Below are 20,945 nucleotides of genomic sequence, written 5' to 3' on the forward strand. Positions count from 1 at the left end.
ACATTTAACTTTTATTATTCAATGAAGTTATGCATGTAAATAAATCCACAAATCAAGGAAGAAATGCGTTGCAATATTCTGTGTCCTGATTTTGGGTTTGTGGGATGGATTACAGTGAGTGTGGAGCAATACACAGAAAAGACAGCATAGAACCTCGATCTCTGTGTCCACGCAGACATTCAAGGGCCGCATGTCAGTGAAATGTATTCGGCTTGATTCCCTGTGTTGCTTTTCTGAGTTCTCCACCTCTGAAAGATAAATATTTCTTTTAATATAATGGCTTTATTGAGATATAACTTGCATACCACATAATTCACTTAAAGTGTATAATTCAGTGGTTTCTTTTTGTATATTCACAGAGTAGCGCAACTATTATCACAATTTTAGGAACATTTCATCACCCCCAAAAAGAACACCACATGCATTAGCAGACACTCCCCATTTCTCCCAACCCTAGGCAACCACAAATCTTTCTGCCTCTGTGGATTCAGCTATTCTGGACGTTTCATATGCATGGAACTGTCCAATATGTATTTTTTGTGTGTGTCTGGCTTTTTTTTACTTAGCTTAATAGTTTGTTTGTTTTTTCAGATGGAGTCTCGCTCTGTCACCCAGGCTGAAGTGCAATGACACTATATCAGCTCACTGCAACCTCCACTTCCTGGGTTCAAGTGATTCTCCTACCTCAGCCTCCTGAGTAGCTGGGATTACAGACGTCATGCCACCACACCCGGCTAATTTTTGTGTTTTTAGTAGAGACAGGGTTTCACCATATTGGCCAGGCTGATCTCTAACTCCTGACCTCAGGTGATCTGCCCGCCTCAGCCTTCCAAAGCGTTGGGATTACAGGCATGAGCCATGTGTCCAGCCACATTTAGCATAATGTTTTTAAGGTTCATTCCTATTGTAGCATGTATCAGTACCTGTTATTTTTTATTGTTGAGTAATATTCCATTGTATGGGTAAACCATGTTTTTTTAATCTATCAATCTATGGACATTTGGGTTTCTTTTTGGCAATTATGAATAATGCTGCTATGTATATTTGTGTACAAGTTTTTGTGTGATCTTCATTTTTGTAACATCTCCATCAAGAGAATTAAGAATCTCTATAGCTAGATTTATTGAGTGCCTACTGTGTGCAAGATCCTGTGTTGAGCCCATGCCATATCCTGTAATCTTCACAATAGCCCAAGGCTCTCTCCACTTCCTTAAAAGCGAGGCAACTGAGGTCCCAGAGCTGTGGAGGGCTGGAGCTGGGATTGGAAGCCAGTTGTCTGTGATACCATAACACTTATCCTTAACACTGCTCCCAGAAGTTGGGCAACTGTTGGTATTATACCACTGCAGTCATCCACACTGAATAAGTCACACTGATGAAATCTGTGTGCTGTGCCACTTCCATACATTATCTTAGTGAATCCTCACACCAACCCTGTGAGGTTGTCCTACTCTTTCTAATGTTCAGTGAGGAAAAGAGGTTCAGAGAAACTAAGTAGCTCACTTTGGTGGCATGGCCCATTGGTGTCAGAGCCTGGGGAGCCAGCATTCAGCAGTGTCTGGCAGCTGCTCCTTGAGGCCACAGCCCTCCCTCACAGACCTGGCATCCTTTAACCCTCTCTCACCTCAGGGAGAGTTTCTCATATGTTCATAATACCATTTCAAAGGACAGCCACTACCCGCCTCGCTTTGCACAATGCCTGCTTGCCTGTGTGCATGGAGACAGGTATCCAAGTATCAGGATGCCTGGACCTGGGGACTTCGTGCAGACAGGACCCCTAGTGGCCTGCTTTGGTATTACAGGGTTCCTGAGGCGTGCATCCACATTAGAATTCACTTCTACACCTGGCTGCAAACTAAGACCCTTAAGCTTGGAGAGAACTTGTTCTGGGGGACGGTTCTGAGCATGGCAGGTTGGAGAGGGACTTGGGGCGCTGCCTGGAAGAGGAAGGTGGCAGCAGGGGGAGGCTGGAGAAGGAGGAGGGTAACGGTAGCGGTGGAGTAACGATTGTCTCCATGTGGTTGCCTGCCCACAGCTGCTATCTTGGACGACCCCATGGAGTGCAGCAGAGGGGAGCGGCTCTCCATCACCCTGGCCAAGAACCGCATCAACCGCGCTCCTGAGAGGCTGGGCAAGGCCAAGGTCGAAGTGGACATCTTTGAGCTTCTCAGAGACAGCGAGTACGAGACTGCAGAAACCAGTACGTAGACTGGGCAGGGTTGCCTCTTCCCTTGCTGGCAGAGGATGGATGAGCAGTGGTGTGAGCTGTACCCATCGGTCACCAGGCCTCTGAGATATCTGATATCGATATTTCCAGAGGAAGGAGAGGAACTTGAACCAGGAGGTCCTGTGAAGCTCTCAGCCTGGATGAGATTTCCAGGTTTTGTTGTGAATCACGTGTGTAGAAGAATTAAGACAGGATACCCATTCATTCATTCATTCATCCACTCATTCATTGCTTCATATATTGATTCATTCATCTTCTGGACATTTTGTCCACAAGTCCCTGAATGAAATCTCGTGTGCGATAAGAGAGACGGCCAGCCCTAATCTTAGCCATTACACATCTGACTGCTTACCTTGCTTCCTTATGCTAAGGGTGGTATTGTGGGAGAAACTGGGGCTTGGGATGGAATTTGACCACTCACTGTCTGGGTAACCTCAGATAAGTCACTAAGTCACTTATCCTATCCTATCCAAACCTCAGTTTCTTCATCTTTAAAACAGGAATACTAGGCTCTATTTTGCAAGTCTTGCAGGTTGTTGCGAGGGTTTTTGTGTGTGTGTGTGTGTGTTTTGTTTGTTTTGTTTTGAGACAGAGTCTTGCTCTGTTGCCCAGGCTGGAGTGCAGTTGCACGATCTCAGCTCACTGCAACCTCTGCCTCCCGTGTTCAAGTGATTCTCATGCCTCAGCCTCCCCAGTAGCTGAGATTACAGGGGTGTGCCACCATGCCCGGCTAATTTTTGTATTTTTAGGAGAGATGGGGTTTCGCCATGTTGGCCAGGTTGGTCTTGAACTCCTGACCCCAAGTGATCTGCCTACCTCAGCCTCCCAAAGTGCTGGGATTACAGGCATGAGCCACTGCGCCCAGCCTATTGTGAGATTTGAATTATTTTAAATATAGGAAAATCTGTGAATTGCAGTGTTTTACAGGCATACGTAGTAGGTCGCTCAAGTCACACATATGGAACCCCTACTATGCGCTGGGTACTGCTTTTAATTCTCACCTAAGTATTAAGTGTTATCACCTCCACTTTAGAAAAGAAACTGAGGCTCAAAGCCGTTGAATCATTTGCCAGACCACAGAGCTAGTCAATGGCTGAGCTGGTCCTGGACCCTGTGTGCCCAGCGCAGCCCATGACACCTCCCTACAGTCCTCCGCCCTGTTGTTTGTATTACCTTGACAACTTTACAAGACTAGGCCCAAGTTAGTGGGCTGGTGGCTTGTGGCTAAGCTGGAAGTGGATCAGCTCCAGTTCAGAGGGCAGGAGAAGAGCCCCTCAAATCAGAGATAATAGTATCTATTCCCTAAGACTTTGAAGAGTCCCCGTCTCCTCCCTTTCTAACCCATTTCAACCTTTGACCACACTCAGTGGCAAAAATAGGTAAACAAAACAAAAGAACAACTTGCTCAAATACATCTGTTCTTCCATCTGAGGATCCAGTAATACTCCAGCCTGGGCTGTTAGGGTTGCAAGAAATAATGCTGCTATGTATATTTGTGTACAATACACAATCCACACAGGCCCAAGCATCACATGTGGGGTGTTGTGACATCCAGAAAAGGTAAGAAGCAATGCAGGCAGTGGCTCTGGAGACTCCCCAGCCTTTCTCCCTCTCACAGCTTCCTTCATGCTCCTATGGTGTTGGATCCAGGCTCTTCCCTCTCTCTTAGTTTGGGTTCCCTGGTTTATTCATCATGTACTTGTCCATAATGACTACCCAGGCCTGATTTACTCTCTGTTTATTCATTCAGAAACTCTTATTGAGCATTGACTCTATCTCAAGCATAATTCAGGATATCAGGCATTGGGAACAAAGCAGGAAATAAGATAGATGTGCTCCTGCCCTCAGGTGGCTTTCAGTCTGTCTTTAGGGTGCACATCAGGGGCAGCTTCCCCCAGTGTCTCTTAATGTGCATCCCCAAGGTCTGGCTCTGAATGGACCAGCTCAACTTGCAGTGTGGCCAGTCTTACAAGTTGCAGGTGTTGGTCAGGTTGCCTAATAACTACCCTTGGAGAGAGGGTCTACTCCCGGTCCCTCCTGGTCCTATGACTGAGGGAGGGCCATACCATATGGAACAGGGGCATTGAGGCCAACAGGATCTATAGGCACAGATTCCTCCCCAAGAAGGCATGGAGGAACAAGGGCCAAAATAGTCCCTCATTTATTCATGCGGTCAATAAGTGTTTAGTGAGTGCCTATTATATTTTATTCTAGGCCATGAGGATTCAGCAGGGCACAGACAAGAATCCTAGTTGTCATAGAGGTTAATTTCTAGTATAATGGCAGGAAGATTCAGATTTCCCAGTATCTTGCAGATGAAATCAGAAATGCCAGCAACAACTCCTTGTGAATCCCCAGTCCAGTCCACAGTGTTTCCTTGTCCAGGGGGGCAGGTCTCAGACAAGGGTCCAAATTTCTAAATAGTTTAGTAGTCCATACTTTGAAAAGCCAGCACTTCTCTTCTCGGTTCTTCAGGGCTTCTTCATGGATGGCATCGTTAGCAGATGTAAATTTCCTCTTTCAGTGACGCAGCCTGACTTAGTAAAGTCAGTATATCTAAAATATTGAGCCAGATGAATCAGGGGAATAAAGGAAACAAATATTTTTATCCCACCTTATAGAACTTTGGGCATCTTTTTAATGGGCTTCTTTTAGGCACCAGGTATTTTCTTAGCAAGTGGCCCTCAGTTCAGTTTTTACATCTCAGTGTGTTAGAGGTACAATTAGCATTTGCTAGGAAAGGGGTCTTCTGGATCTTCCCACTCCAAAGGCTTTTCACCTGAAGCCAGAGTGCTCCTCCACAGTGGGTTTTAAACACTACCCAGGTAAGGTTCATTGAAGTTCCAGCCCAGTTCTTTGCCTCCCAAAGTAAGGGGGCAGGTGGGTTGTGGCTTAAGCACCTACCACCTGTTGGCTATTGCAGGGTGGGGCAGCAACTGTATTTGGGGAAGGAAGGGAGGAGGGAGACAGGATCTCTGGGTGGAGGAGAGCCCACAGCTCTGTGATCCCTACTTTGGTGAGGCTGTGTGGTATAAAAATTCAGAGCATGGGTTTTAGAACCAGACTGACCAGCATTAAATCCTGGGTCTCTCATGTATTAGCTGTGTGACGTAGACAGGCTGTTTAACCATTTTGTGCCTCTGTTTCCTCGTTCGTAAAATGGGAGCGATGGTAGCATCGCCTCATAAGGTCACTGGGAACAGTGTAGGTGAAACACGGCACTGCACATAGCAGGCCTTCAGGAAGTGGCAGCTGTGGCTTTTGTTGGCTTTACTCTCCCACCCCACAGTTGAACAGGCTTCCTCCCAACTTATTACCAGCCTCCCCCTCTCTCTTGTTTCAAAGTTCAGCCCTACTTATGTGGCAGCACTGTCTCCGGGGCTGTTCTCGAGTGGCCTGCCTAATGTCAGCATCCATCGTAATTGGATATTCCCCTTCTCCTTCCAGTTTTCTGGGCTTGATGCATCTGATAGCTCTGAGCCTTTTAAAGTTGTGGTGAGCCACCTCAAGCCAGCTGCTGCCCAATGCCAAAGGCCATGGTTTGCCCTGGGCTAGTGGCCTAGGGCTAATTTGCATCATTAATTTAAAAAAATGCGAGTGGCTCTGGGGCCCTGGACAATTGCCCTAACCCCTACACCTGTCACCCTGTGGCCAAGGGCTCTGCTTCAGGGGGATGAGAGAGACCCTAGTGATGATGTCTTTGATCGTGGAAAGCAGAGGCTCTGATTGAAGCTGGGGCTGTTGCACTCCAACAGGGCACAGTTGTGCCTTAACTTTGAGTAACGGGGATTTCAGAAAGCTCCATCCACATCCCACTTAATGAATCCTATTCAGGGTGGGAGAGTCAGTTGAAGGAAGCAATGGTTATTTCAAGAATCAAAGATTATGACGTGTAAAGAAGCTAACGGTGCTGGAAGCCAGAGATCAGCCCCCTCGTCTGATGGTTGAAAGCGAGGCTCTGAGATGGAAAGTATCACACGGGGCATTAATTAATAGCCAGCCTGGAAACTGGAAAGATATGAGGAGAAATCACCCCCTGTTCTCTTGGGTTCAAATAGACAGATTTTCATATAATGGGTTTATTTAAAGTGAGGGTCACTTGTAAAGCTTTCTCCAGCCTGCATCTGACATCCCCCACCTCTGCCCTTCCACCGTTATCGCCCCAGGCTCTTGATGTTTGACTTTCCAACTCCTTCTACACAGCCCACAGATCTAAAATAACAGGGATGGACAAGACCTATTAGGTCAGCTCCTGTCCCACCTGGCCCTTCCTTCTTTCCCTTCCGTGTCTTATCTGAACCTCAGCCTTTCTTCTGCAGGGAGCTACCATAAGCTACCTCCTCTGTTCCTATAGATCAGCGTTTGTCCTGCAGCTAATGAATTAGAGCTTAACTAAGCGCCACCCTTTACCATTCAAACAACCCGAGGCTCCGTCCCTGCTGCTGCCAGAGCCAGTTTGAGGTTTAATTTCCTGCAGACCCAGAAGCAGGGGCTTCCCTGTCAACCCCTCCCCTGTGCCTCAGTTTGTCTCTGTGAGGCCAAGCATGCTATCAGCTGTCCGCACAGTTTCCCCTTGAAACTAGAGGTGCCCTGGTTATCCGGGCCTCTTGTGGCTCCAGTGCCCGGTGCATAGTGTTCCAGCTCCACATGGCTGTACCTCCTGCACAGGCTTCTGAGCTTCTCGCAGGCTCCACAAGCATGACCTCTGGTGATTCAGAGCTGCCTCTAAGAAGTGAGGGCTAGCATCCTTCCTTCAGTTCAACAGAATCAATTGAAGTTGGCTTAAGGAAAAAAAAGTAAGAAGCCAGAAGAGAAAGGCATACAAATAGTGATGAGTCATTCAGCAAACATTCCTCACTCCCCTTCTCGGAGCTACCCACATCATAGGCATGATGTGGGCTCAGTCATGCATTGAATTGCTGTACTTAGAAATCATCTGGTCCAACCCCTTCATTTTACAGATGGGGAAACTGAGGTTCAAGATCTTCTCCAGGAAGAAGTTCAGATGTACACATCTGCAAAATGATACCATCTTAGGTGGCTCTCCAGAGAACGTGCCAATGAGTGGCACAGACAGGGGAGCAGGAGGTCAGAACTAGGAGGTAGGCAGAGCAGGCTATGGGGTCAGGTGAGGCTCCTGGCCAGACCTTAGAATTTTGATTGATGAAGAGAGAGAAGAAGGCATCTAGGTAGATGGCATAATAGCACGAGCAAAGGCTTAAGACAGGAAAAAAAATGGGATACATTGGGATGCAGTGACAGACAGTATGGCTGAAACAGAGTGTACGTGGGGGCAGAGGAGAGAGCCTGGCTTCAGTGTAGAGCAAGTTCTGGAGTTCAATGCACCAGGATTCTAATCCTGGCTCTACCAGCACCCTGGGCTTCTCTCCTATGCCTGACAGCCCTCCTCTGTAAAATGGGAATAAGAAGAGTTCTCACTTCGTGAGGCTGTTGTGAAGATTAAATGAGAGGGTGCTTAAATGTTACTTAGTAGTAGTAGTATTCATATAGTGACTCCTTCCTCTCAGGGTTGTTGTAGGGATTCAGGTGGCATGTGTGCCTGGCACTTGGAAAGCCCCAGTAAATGGTATTGCTGCTTGCACAGTGGCTTGGGACCAGGTGAAGGCTTTGCGTGATACGCTGTTGGTGAGGAGAGGCTATGGCCGTCTGGAGTTCTTGGACACCAGGGGGCCCATCATGGGGCGTGGCACTCCCGCCCTCACACACTTTCTTCCTTGGCTCAAGAGCCAGCAAGGCCAATCCATTTAGTCCCCTGTCTACTCCCAGAGAGTTCAGAATGGAATGCGTTCCTCACAGCTTTGGCACAAGAGAGGAGATGGTTCTTTGGAAGTGATGAGGTAATTGTTTGCCTTGCCCTGGGACAGCCAGGGCTTCACGTGTACTCTGTGCAGTATAAACAGGCTCAGAGGGAGACTGCACCCTCTGCTCCATTCAGGCTGCAGCATCGGGAAGTGCTTCCACATGAAGGACTCTGAGTTCTCCCAGACCTCCCCAGTACACATCTCTGTGAGCCCTGTGGGGCCAGGGTTGTTTGCCATCTGGGCCCAGAGAGCACTGAGCAGCTCCTCACTGTCAGGCAGGAGGACCTGGCCCCCTGGGTCCATCCAGGAAGCTGCTCCTTCCCTGGAGGGGGGCTACAGTCAGTGGCACTTACCGTTAGCTCCTCTGAACCATCTGCGACACAGCCTCACCCTCCCCTCCCTGAACTGCTCTCTGTCCGGAGGAGGGACCCTGTGAAGACGCAGGAAAGGGGAAAGGAGTAAGTTCCACGACGCCCCTCACCCCACCACCCCTGTCCAGCCTGGGCTTCTAAGGGGTCTCCAATCCATGCCAGTGCTGACATTTTGAGAGGAAGAAGTCCCTCCATGGGGCCACTATACACCATCATGGCCTTTTATTCCAGCAGCTGAGCCTTCCAACTCCTCTGCTGCCTGGGAGGAAGAGGTAAACACATCTCCCTCCCTTCCTGTGCCTCCTGCAAACTGCTCAGAGGGCCGAGGCCTGCAGAATCAGCATGCAGGGGTTCCAGAGCTGAGGCCCTTTATAAATGATTTCCATCCCTACTGAGCAGGGCACCCTTCATAGGGAACAAAAGACCAATTCCCAGATCCCAGGAAATTCCCAGGCCGTAGCCACTGCTAAGACCATAATTCAGTTCCACTGGACTCATTTGGGATCATTTCAGTTCAGTTGAGCAAACATCTAATGAGCAATTTCTTTTTGCCAGGGCTGAGTAGACACGCCCCCTGATCTCAAGGCTGTTTATGACCCAGTGAGGGAGATGGACACATTGACACACGTGTATGAGAAGCTCAGAATGGCACGCACAGGCCCACAAACCCTTGAGGCCTGATATGTGTAGAATCCAGATTGAGACATTGGGAAGGTTGAGGGGCTGGGCGTGGTGGCTCATGCCTGTAAATCCCATCACTTTGGGAGGCTGAAGTGGGAGGATTGCTTGAGGCCAAGAGTTCAAGACCAGCCTGGGCAATGTAGTGGGGCCCCATCTCTACAAAAAATAAAAAATTAGCCAAGAGTGGTGGCATGCACCTGTAGTCCCAGCTACTCAGGAGGCTGAGGCAGGAGGATTGCTTGAGCCCAGGGGTTCAAGGCTGCAGTGAGCTATGATTCCTCCACTGCACTCCAGCCTGAGTGACAAAGTGAGATACTGTCTCAAAACAAACAAACAAAAGAACGGTTGTGTGGTGCATATACCATATGTAAAGTTGAATCTCCAGTAATCCCATACTCAAACAAATGCATGCTTGTATTCAAATACTCACACATTGTAAATAGCTTTACATCTGTCTGTTGAGATCAGATTTTGCCAACAACTGAGTTTGATGAAAAACATCAAGTTTCAGAGCCTTTTGGACTTTGGAATTGGGAATAAGGAATTGTGGCCTTCTATAAGAATTTATTTTCAGGAGAAACTTTCCTCTGTTGGGAACCAACATCACCAGGCTGCTTGGGACAGAGGCTGGCCAGGAATTCAGAGAGCAAGGAAGCTGCGCTGTCTCCTAAAGGCAGCTGACTCAGAGCCACCGTGTGCTGTGAACATAGGGAGGGAGAGATGCCTTCTGGCCCAGGAGCAAGATCTGAGCTGGATGCTGAAGTATGAGTAGGAGTTTGCTAGGCAGAAGGGCAAGAGAAGCCTAGACCATGGCAGTCTGGAGATGCTAATGAATCCCTTCTCAGATAAATGTTTTTAAATGAATAAAAACCTTTTTATTAATAAAAAAGGATGGAAAATAAATAACAAAAATCCGATAAAATGGATAGGATGACTGTGAAAACCAGCTATATGGAAATGCAGTTATATTTTAATAGTGGTATACTAATATATATGCTTCTTCATTAATGTATTAAATAGCATCGAGCCTAATTACTACCATAATCTTGAAGTAATAATGAGTATAACTGGTATTTCAAGATATCCTTAGCACTGTAGTGTGATATGAAAACTGGGGTGATTTCTATGGGAAACAAAGTCATAGGTGCTATTAACATACTGTGGTTTGTTGCCCACATTCAAAGTGGAAAGAAATGCTACATTTCACTTAGGGGTTAGAGAAAAGAATGATGTAATTCCCCCCACAAGTGTTCACAGACCCCTGACTTCTACCCACAGACACCAGGCTACAGGTTAAGAACCCCTGATCTAGAGATAGCCATTTGGGAACAGGATCAGACAGGAAAATATGTACAGAATATGTTCTAGGTGAGCTGGCATGCAGCGGGAGATGGCACGGTGGGAGAAGGGGCTGCAAAGATAGGACTTAAGGAGACCAGAGTCACTCGAATTTTACTTGCTCATCAGAAGAATGTTTTTATCATAGCATTGTATTTTTTATAATATGTTATAAAAAGGAATACATGCTCATTGTAGAAAGTAGTGAAATGAAAAAAGGGAAGACAATAACTCAGTGTTCCAATGGCCAAGGCAATCTACAAACATCCCAGTTAATTGCCATTTGCTGGGGATGGCTGTGTGGTGCAGTGGTTAAGGGGCTGGTCTTTGGGGAAATGGGTGGAGCTGTTGAATCTTGACTCTGCTCTTTAATTTCTCTGTCTTGATTTTGTATCTGTAAAATGAGAATGACAGTAATAGTACCTATTTCATCAGTTTGTTTTGGGAATTACATACATCAGTTCCCGTAAGAGTGCTTCGAACGGGCAATAATTAACACTCAGTACATGTAGTCTTTAATAACATCTCATAATCATTCCTCAATGTATAAGTATTCTCTGTATTTGCTTAGTTGTAGCCTTCATATAGATGTACATATAATTTTATATCCTGCTTCTGTCTCTTAATATTATTACATAAATATTTTTAATACTATTATAAACTGTTCATAAGTATTTTAAATGCCTAAATAATATTCCATTTGGGCATACAACCCACATTTTATATAGCTGTTCCCTTATGATTATACATTTAGTTTATTTCCAATTCTGCATGGAAGGTGTTGAGTGGGCCTCAGTGTGGTTCAGCAACTGTTTATAGGCCCTGTAACTCTGTGTCAGGCCTTGTTCTAAGTATAGAGGACACAGACGTAAATAAGACAGGTTCTCTGCCTTGGGGAAGCACTCCGATCTACGTTTTAGGACTATAATTTGCCCCACTGTTTAAAGAATGGATTGGAAATGAAGGATCCTGGAGACAGAGAGATCCCTTAGAAGGGCAGGTTATAAAGAGGGGTTGACCTGGAACCATGGCAGTAGACGTAGGAAGGAAGGGCTGGCAGAGAGTGAGCAGGTCAGATGGTCGGAACCTGGCTCCTGACCTGTAAAGCAGGAGAACAGCTTTAGTGAGGGGAGGCAAGAAAGAGGCCAGGATGACTGTGGTTTTGAGCTTGAGGAGATAAGAGGAGTAAAGTAGAGTGGGTAAGAGCACTGGCTTTGGTGCCAGGTCGATCCCCAAGTTCAAGCCCAGTTCGACCTTATATTACCTGTGTGATCTTAAACAAGTTACTTAAACTTTCTAGGCCTCAGTTTCCCCAGCTGTAAAGTGGAGATAAAAATGAATTTTCCTCATAGAAGTTTGGAGATCCAATTAGATTGTGAAAAATATATAACAAATCTGATATGGTGGGGATAATAATAAAAGGGTCATGTAGCATGTTAGGTACCATTCTGAATGTTAAGTATTAATTCACTTTAATTCTCACAGCAACCTTATGAGAGAGGTGTTATTAGTATCTTATAGGTGAGAAAACAGGCCCAGAGGTTTGATAATTTGCTCAAGTCTCGAAACTAGTAAGTGACAGAGACTCAAACCCAGACAGCCATGCATCAGACTCCAAGCTCTTACAGAACTGAGTGTGAGATGCCAGAGGGAAGGCCCTGTGGCAACGTCCAGCAGGTGGTTGGAACTTGACTTTGTGACCCAGCACCAAGGTGAGAGTGCAGGGTCATCTGGGCAGAGACAAGGGTGGAGGCTGTAGGCAATGGTAAAATGGCCCAGGAAGAGTGAGTCATGGGTAAAGCCTGAATTTGGTGGGTAGGAGAAGGAAGAGGATTCAGCAATGATTGAAAGACTGACCAGAGAACTGGAGGAAAATCCAGATTGGACGGTGTTAGGAAATTCTAAAGAACAATGCAATCAGAACAACAAGTGCTGCAGAAAGAGAACAAGATGAGAAGGGATAACAGGTCATGGTGACCTTGGAGAAAGTGGATTCAGTAGTCAAGGTGGGCGGGGGGACCTCCAGTGTAAGAGGCTGAGAAGAGCTGGGTGTAGGAGTGGCTGGCTGCAGGGAGCAGTGCAGACAAAGTAAGTGACTATGAGAGAGGAACATGAACCCTGGATGCGGGTCAGGAGACTTGAATCCAGATGCCAACTCTGGCCTTGATTAGGTGTGTGAACAGAGCGGAGGCACTTCATGTCTCTGGGGTGCTGTATCCTTACCAGTAAAATCAGGAGATAAGACCCCACTCCCCCAAGGCAGTTGTAGGGATCTGATGGGATGATGAACTTCAAGCACCTAGTGGGCTGTAAGAGTTAAGTTGGCTGAGGTCACATGAGATAACCACCATGGAAATAGCTTGGACTTTGAAGAGGCTCTTCAGAGATGAAGCCTGATCATCACTACTTTGGCCAGACACTTAGCACTGATGAGTCCTCCAGTCAGCTGAGATTTTGGGATGTTATGGGATGCCTGCCCAAGCCATAGGCTAAAAGAAGACTCCGAGATCTGTAGTTCATATGGTAAATTGCAATGCTGGGATTTGAACCCTGGTGTTCTGCCTTGCTGCCTGTACCCCGTTCAGGTGATCACCTGGCTGTATTGAACTCTAACCCAGAAGAAAGTGCGTCCACGTGGCAGGTGTGGCTTTGCAGCTGGCTCAATAAGAAACCTTGTACTAGTCCCTTAACCTCAATTGCTAGGCCAGGGAAATTGCTCTGCCTGACTCCTAATACAAGTAGGAAGAAAATACATATGGAGTTAAGCCTTGAGTTTTGCAGACAAGGATGCAGTGGAGAACCTCAATTGCGTTTTCTGAGGGGCAGCCTCTTGGCTCTGATACCACAGTGTGTGCACTGAGAATTCTCTCCTGTTCTCTCTCCCTGTGTTTCCCTCTTTCTCCCATCCTTACTTTCTCAGTCTCTAGCATTTTAAAATCTTAGATTCTCTCCCCCTCTTCTGATTACACATCCCATTCCTTCACACATTCACTCAGCAAATCTGAGCTGGGCTCCTACTATCTAGAAGACATTGTGCCGGACACTGAAGAGGTGAGAAGTGGGGATTGGGAGGTAAATGTGGCTCAGTTCCTGTCTTTAAGAGGTTTGAAATCTAGTGAGAGGAGAGCTCTAAACAACAAACCAAAATAGATACAGTGTCTTAGACTAGAGGCATGAACCCCAGGCCTTGGGAGCCCAAGGCATTGTTAATTCCATCTAAAGGAGCCCAGTGGTGGGGTGCGGTGGCTCACGCCTGTAATCCCAGCACTTTGGGAGGCCAAGGCAGGTGGATCACTTGAGATCAGGAGTTCAAGGCCAGCCTGGCCAACATGGTGAAACCCCGTCGCTACTAAAAATACAAAAATTAGCCAGGCGTGGTGGTGGGTGCCTGTAATCCCAGTTACTCCTGAGGCAGGAGAATTGCTTGAACCTGGGAGGCGGAGGTTGCAGTGAGCCGAGATCGCACCACTGCACTCCAGCCTGGGTGACAGAGTGCGACTCCATCTCAGTAAATAAATACATAAATAAATAAGCCCAGGAAGGTCTAAGGAGAAGGTGGTGTTGGAACTGATCCCAGACAGGTGAGTGAGTGTTCAGTCCAGGAGGGAAAGGCCAGATGCCAGGCATGCTGGTCTGTCAGGACGAGACCTGCTCTACCTGGGGGAGGGAACGTGCCAGGCATCGGGACGAAGTGAACGGCGGAGGCATTGACAGATGAGACTTCTTTCTGCCTCTCGCTCTCTCTCTCTGCCTCCCATTTTCTTTCCTCTTTTCTTGCCTCTGCTCCCTTTGACTTTAGCCACACCTGCTGTCTTCCTGTCTGCGTCATCCTCGCCCTCCTTCGTACCTCCGCCTGCCTGCCTGTCTTCCTCCTCCCAGACTCTCTTTATATTTGGGGGCACTAATGCATCAGCTGTGCTGGGGCTCCCCCTACCCCCCTGCAGGCCAGGCCGGGCCGCGGGATGGAATCTGCAGGTTTGCTTCATTAGCCTCTGTCCTTCGGTGACAGTCCAGACAATTTATACACCCTGTTGGCTGTGGCCATATGTTGTCATAACCTGGGTCATTTCCTCATTTAGTGCTGCCCATAAACTCCAATAAAACTGTCCTGGAGCCCAGTCGTCCAGGGGAGAAGGAGAGACTCTGGGTTTGGAAGGGTTGGAGCAGGGGCCTGGGCAGCGGGTGAGCAGAAGGTGAGGGGGCAGCGGGTGAAGAGGAGAGGACTGGGCCGTGGCCCAAGCCCGATCTGATGAGTGCCTTGCTTCTTTCCCTGTCCCTGCTGCCGGCTGCAGTGTGTCAGATCCTCCCCAAGGGGGTGGTCGCTGTCCTCGGGCCATCGTCCAGCCCAGCCTCCAGCTCCATCATCAGCAACATCTGTGGAGAGAAGGAGGTGAGTGTGAGGCGGGGCTGGGGAATATCTGTGTGCTGGAGCCTGTGCCCAGGGTCCAAAAATACGGTTGACTCTTAAGGGCTGGAAGAGCCTGTCAAGGCTGGGTTGGTGTCATTAATAACAACAACATAAATACAAATACAGAAACAGTGGGCTTGCCCTGCTCCAAGATGTTTGCATGGAGGGGTCTCGGAGGAGGTATCAGACAGCAGGAATTTGAAGCGGAGCTCCTCCCTGTCTTAGGGTCCCATGGCGGTGCCCCCAGCGGCCTCTTGGTGGTGGTGGGTAGAGGGAGAGGCTGGAGGGGTGGTGGGCATGGCAGGCCAAGCGGGCAGAAGTCTGAGCGTCCACTCTCGTGTCCACGTGAGCAGCTCCATGGTTATCTGTTTACGTATCGGGATTCTGGGGAAGAATGCCTTTGGGGAAGGCGTTGCTACATTTTATTGCTAAAATAAAGTTTGAAAGCCTCTGTCATATAAGTTCTCTAGAAAAGAGATTTTATCTTGCTTTCTTCCTCATTCACCAATTCGTGTTTGCTTCTTCAAGCAGCACATTCTTCCTCAGATGTGACTCGAACTGGAGGCTCTCCAGTTTCAAAGTGTTGAGTCCATTTGCTCTAGTTCTGTTTCCATGGGAGAAAAAAATGGTAGGGGACAAGTTTCAGAGTGACTGCCCCCCTCCCTATTCTGCCAACATCCCCCCTCCTTTTTCCCCGGAGAAGACAAACTCAGAAATTCAGAGATTCTGTCTAGTGCTGGCATCTTTCCTGGTCCTTCCTGGATCCATCAATCCTTCCCCTTCAGATATATCCTCGGGAGACAGTGAGAAAGTGGCCCTTTAGCCCCTGTCTGCCCCAAGGGCCTTCCCACCAGGTCCTTAGGAGGCAGATGGAGGTTGGTGGTCAGGCATGAGGTCAGGAGCTGGGTGGGGGCGGGGGCAGGGACATGGGAGGAAGGCTCAGTCTTGCTTCTGCCCTAGAGGCTTGGAGGCTCAGCCTTCCAGAAGCTCTAGTCTCAGGAGGACCCAGTTCTTAGAAATAGGAGGAGCACTTGCTGCAGGAGGGACTGGATGCCTCCTCAGTGAGCCACTCCTGCCAGGGCAGGAGCAACAGACAGGCCTCTGCCCACCCCACGCCTGCTGGGAGTCTACCCCTCTGATGCCACCACTATCTCTTATGATCCAGGGCTCAGTGAGTCCCTGAGGCTTTGGGCAGAAGAATATTTATCTTCCCGATTTTATGAGCCCACTCTCAGAATTGTGTGCACGTTTAAGTGCCACAATCCTAGTCCTGGCCGTGTTGGTCCTGCTCCTCCAGTAGCTGGGCCTCTCTCTGTAGACTGCACCCCTGAGCCTTCTTACATGGGCTGGGACTGACAAGTCCCCATCCTCCTCCCCGTCACATATCCTCAAATACAACTCTGAGGCCAGCCCAGGCCACAGAGGAGCTCTGTCCTACTAGGTCCCTCCCAGCCTCTCCCAGGCTGTGGCCCAGGAAGTTAGACCTCATGTGTAATTTACGTCTTTCTTGCGGCACTCTGAGAAACAGCTTAAATCTATGGCAGGTCATTATTCTAGCAGTGGCTCTGATCTTCACCAAGTGGGGCTGCCAAGACTTCGACTCCCCATCTTCTCTCTTCTGCATCCTCTTTTTCTTTCCTCCTCTCTCCCTCCTCCCCCACCACACAGTCTTTGCTGTGCATCATGTCTTCCCCCAAGCCACACTCCAATATGGCCTCCTTTTGGGGTTCAGTGGCTATTTAATCTCAGCCAACATATTCCTTAACCCTGTCTGGCATTTCAGGCCAGAGGCCAAGCCCCTGATCTGCAGCCAACTCCTCTGCCCCTGTGCCAGACCAGCCAGCCAGACTGCACTGCCCTGGGAGTGGCCAGACACTTACCCGCCTTTGTCTGGTTATGTTTCTTCTAGAGCAGCCTTTCCTCTCTGCTCAGATTATACATTTATTTTAATGTTTTATGAGGCTGAACTGCCTTACGCTGATTCTCCCCTGCTCCAGGGAAAAGCAATGGAGTTCTCACCCAGGAGTCCATTCCTTTAAATGCTGCTGACATCTCTGCAGCCCTCGTGGCTGGCTGCCTTCTGCCTTGCTGCTCCCCTCTCCATTCTGCTCATCTCTTCTTGTCCCCCACACACCTCCGTGATAGCTTCCTGGGATACATTTGCAATTGCACACTGAGTATACATTGATCTTGTCCTAGAGAGGGAACCAGAGGACCAGGATTGGGCTGGGCCATCCCTGCCTGGACCCAGCAGAGCCCAGAGGGCTTCAAGGAGACTGTGCTGAAGGCTCCCTATCAGCTCTCCTTCCTCAACCCTCACCCCCTGCACACACAACTCCAAGAGCTTTGCGGGAGCTCCTACGTTTGGGGAGGAAGGAGAAAGAGCCTTGCCCAAGCACTTATTATACATTAGGTATTGAGCTATTATATACCCTACACACAGGTTCACATTTTATCCTCCCAAAGGATAAGAAGCACCTGTGGTTATCTCCATTTTAATGATGTTTAGACAAGTTAAGTGGTTTGCCTGAAAATCACACAGCAGAACCTGGATGCAAACCCAAGTCTGTAGACTCCAAAACCCATTTGTTCTTCACCTTCCTGGGTCCTTCCCATCCATCTCTAGGATCCGTGGATTCACGGTATCTCTAAGGGCTCCACAGTACTAGGGGGTGCTAATGGGTTGTGCTCTATTGGGTTCGCTGCTAATGGAATGTGGTAGGCTAGAGGGTTACACAGGGATGACCTTGGTCAGAGGTGCTCAAACATTCAAACCAGCCAGCCAGGCTACCCTGCCCCTGTCTGGCCTTCCCCTGTATCTTGCCTATTTGTGACCTTTTCCTTTCAAGGTCTGTTTGTTATTCACTTTAGACAGGGTGGATGGGATACAAAATACAAGCGGGAAGAAAGATCCCTTATGACACAGATCAATTTCACTCTTTAGAACTGCCTTTCATAACTCACCAGACTCTCCCCTATTCTGCATTTTTCAGTTTCTGCTGGAAAATATTGGTTGCCCTCTCCCGGTGGTTCAAAGGCTAATTCTAGTTGAATTCAGAAATTTTCTCCCTAGTTTCTGCTAAATCTTTATCCTCTTCCCACCTCAGTCTCAGAGGAGATCTGGTCTCCAGCTGACTTCTCCCAGAAATTTAAAAGGATAAAGTAGGAGAATACTACAGAGACCATCCCAACATCTTCCCAGACTCTTGGCAGGATAAGTTCTGGGCCAGAGCAGGCAGAGACAATTCTTCAGTCATTTCTGAATAATCCATTCTGGAAGCCAGTCTACTCACCACCAGGAAGTTCTTCCTGCTGTCTACTATTGATCTTCCTTGCTTTAACATCTATACACACTGATATTCAGCTTCATCTCTCTCAGCTGTGGACACCAGGGGTGAAGGTGGAAGAATAAAATCAAGGCGGATGGCAGATTATTACATTGTAACTTTCCTATTACCTACCAAATAGCCTAAGCCGCCAATAAAGCAGCCATCACAGCCTCTTAAGATCTTTTCCTGGGAGAAGAGAGGCAGAAGGCAGGACAGTGGGTCCTGGAAACGTCAGTAATAGATGCAGAGGGAAGCTGACACTGTCCTAATGAAGCCAAACCAGGTATTTATTTACCTGGCTGTGTTCAGAGGTTCTCTAGATGGTTTCTCCGCCTGCAGGGCTTCCTTCCTCCGTGCGCGCATGTGTGTCTGTGCGGGAGCCCATCCCCGCCCCACTTCCTCTCCCTGGGCATTCCCCACTGAAGTTTGTTGGGAGCTGCTTACTATACACCTGTTGGCTGCGCTGGGCTGATGGGACTCTTCTCTTAGTCCCAGGGTAGCGATTTTTCTCTTTCTGCCATCTCTGCTCTGATGTATTAACTACAAATAAAATATTCTAAGGATTATGCTTTCAAGAGCCAACTGTCTCTCTGCCAGCGGCAGGCAGTTCCTCTGAGAATAAAGATGGATTCTTTTGCCTTCTCAGGACCACAGACCCCAGCTTGCAGACCCACGGTACATTCATCCGGGTCTCTGGACAAATAGTTTTCTGTCCCAGGGCTGCTTCTTTGAAGCGTCATCAGGGATGTCATCTCTCGTCTTCCTCCCACGGAGTGGGTGCCCTGGGAGCTCCTTCTCCCATTGGTGTCTGGCGAAGGTGTTACATAAAAGAACCCACCCTCCGCAGCCTCGGCTCACTCATCCCTCTTTCTTCTTTTTCACCCACCTGGATCCTCCCTGCTGTCCATTTTTGCTCCTCTTGCCAGGTGCCTCACTTCAAAGTGGCCCCAGAGGAGTTCGTCAAGTTCCAGTTCCAGAGATTCACAACCCTGAACCTCCACCCCAGCAACACCGACATCAGCGTGGCTGTAGCTGGGATCCTGAACTTCTTCAACTGCACCACCGCCTGCCTCATCTGTGCCAAAGCAGAATGTAAGTTTCCCCAGGCTGGCTCCGCCCCAGACAGTCCAGTCTTGTTGATTTTGGCCTGATTCCCTGTGCCCCTGGCTGGAGACCCTCCAGGAAGGGGAGGCTTCCTTCAGATCCACAGGGCTGATAACCAATGGGTTGGGGCATTCCCATGCTCATGTGTCCGTGTGTGTGTGTGTGTGTGTGTAAGAGAGAAAGAGAAAAAGAGAGAAAGAGAGAGAGAGATGGGGAGGGAGTCCATCCAGGAGTACTATTTGCCAGGACTCCCTGGGCATGAGTGGAAGTGAGGGGAACTAGGTTACAATGAGACTGGCCAACCGCCAAGCCTTTTTGCATCTGCAAACTCAATTCCCACATTCTCAGCTTCATTGTCAAGGAGATACAAAAAGAGAGAGAGGGAACATATAAAATTGGATGCATTTGTACTTGATGGGTTGAAGAACTTCTTCTCCTGGAGAGCAGGTTTTGCTGATGGAACAAGGTCCAAGGTTAATTCTTGATAAAGCATTTTTTAGCAAATGCAGGTTTTGGAAATGTATTTTCTATGACTCTCAGTCAATTTGTGACATAAATTTAGTGTTTATGAGATTTAGCTAATTTAAGCCAGCACCTTCCAGCAAATCTGTGCATCTGTGTGCTCCCGGCAGCAGCTGTGTACCCACATGTGGTCAAACAGGTGCTGGCCACTGGCGACTGCTGGAGTCCAGTGCCTGAGCCCCAGGCACCTGTGTCCTGCGCAGCTCACCTGTCCAGGGCTTACCTGGGGGTTTTTATGGGTTGCACTGCAGAGCGATTCCATCTTTATTAGGGCTCCTTTCTATGGCTTCTCAGAATTGCTCTGCCTTCTCAAGTCTTTCCTGCATCCTGGAATCTCCACAGTCTCCAAATACAAAAGCCACCTCTCTATTAAGAGTCAGAACCACCTACTTTCCCAGACCTCTGTGCCTGGCATGTGCTTTAATTCATTTATCCAATACAATGTTATTGAATATTTAATCTGTGCTACCCAAGAAATCAAGGAACTGAGTTCCAGCTCTGCTGTGATCACCCAGTGGGTTTGGAGGTGTTAGATCTCCCCATTTCAAAGTTGAGACTCTAGGAGATGAAATGACTTGCTTAAGGCCACACAACTTAAGCACCAGGGTCCAAACTCAAATACAGGCCTCCTCACTTCGAGTCGAAAACTCTTCCAGAGCCCTGCAGTGGATGCAGAGAAAACAGGGCCCTTGCCACTGATCTGAGAAGGCCCAGAGTGCTTTATGCTAAGTGTCAAATGTGCAATGTGGCCAGTCGAGGAGAGGGTCCCTGAGTACAGGGTGCTAGATAGGCTTTTGGATGTGGGCAGGGCTTCAATTGGATCTCAAAGGATAAAAAAGATTTAGAAAAGGAGGGAAAAGAGATAGGGCATGCCAGATGGGGAGCAAGAGAGGGAGGCAGGGATCCTGATGCTGTGCCTAGGGGAAGTAGGTTGGAGCCTAGAGTCCATGCTGGATAAAGATGGAAAGAGAGGCTGGGGAAGGGAGCAGAGATCCTTGTAGCAGGCGAGGAACACGGACTTGGTCCTGTGTCATCTGCGAGCCCTTGAAGGTCCTCTCTGAGGAGTGTCTTCTGAGGAGAGGCAGTTCTCATCATGGGTGTGCCCTTGTGGAACAACTGGTTTTGGGTCCCTGAAAAGGGCAA

At 48.3% G+C, this 20,945-nt stretch overlaps 1 protein-coding gene across 11 annotated transcripts in view; it reads left to right on the forward strand.

The window, feature by feature from the left end:
- GRIK4 (glutamate ionotropic receptor kainate type subunit 4) overlaps nt 1–20,945 on the forward strand; it is a 476,655-nt gene that overhangs the window by 286,409 nt on the left and 169,301 nt on the right. For all 11 annotated transcript variants that reach the window (XM_054440160.2, XM_054440159.2, XM_063671507.1 and 8 more), the window contains 3 exons: nt 2,036–2,200; nt 14,732–14,829; nt 19,103–19,268. In XM_054440160.2, coding sequence (XP_054296135.1) covers nt 2,036–2,200; nt 14,732–14,829; nt 19,103–19,268 — 429 coding nt within the window. The remainder of the gene's footprint in view (nt 1–2,035; nt 2,201–14,731; nt 14,830–19,102; nt 19,269–20,945) is intronic.

The sequence above is a fragment of the Pongo pygmaeus genome, chromosome 9, assembly GCF_028885625.2.
Source record: "Pongo pygmaeus isolate AG05252 chromosome 9, NHGRI_mPonPyg2-v2.0_pri, whole genome shotgun sequence".
NCBI classification, from domain to species: domain Eukaryota; kingdom Metazoa; phylum Chordata; class Mammalia; order Primates; family Hominidae; genus Pongo; species Pongo pygmaeus.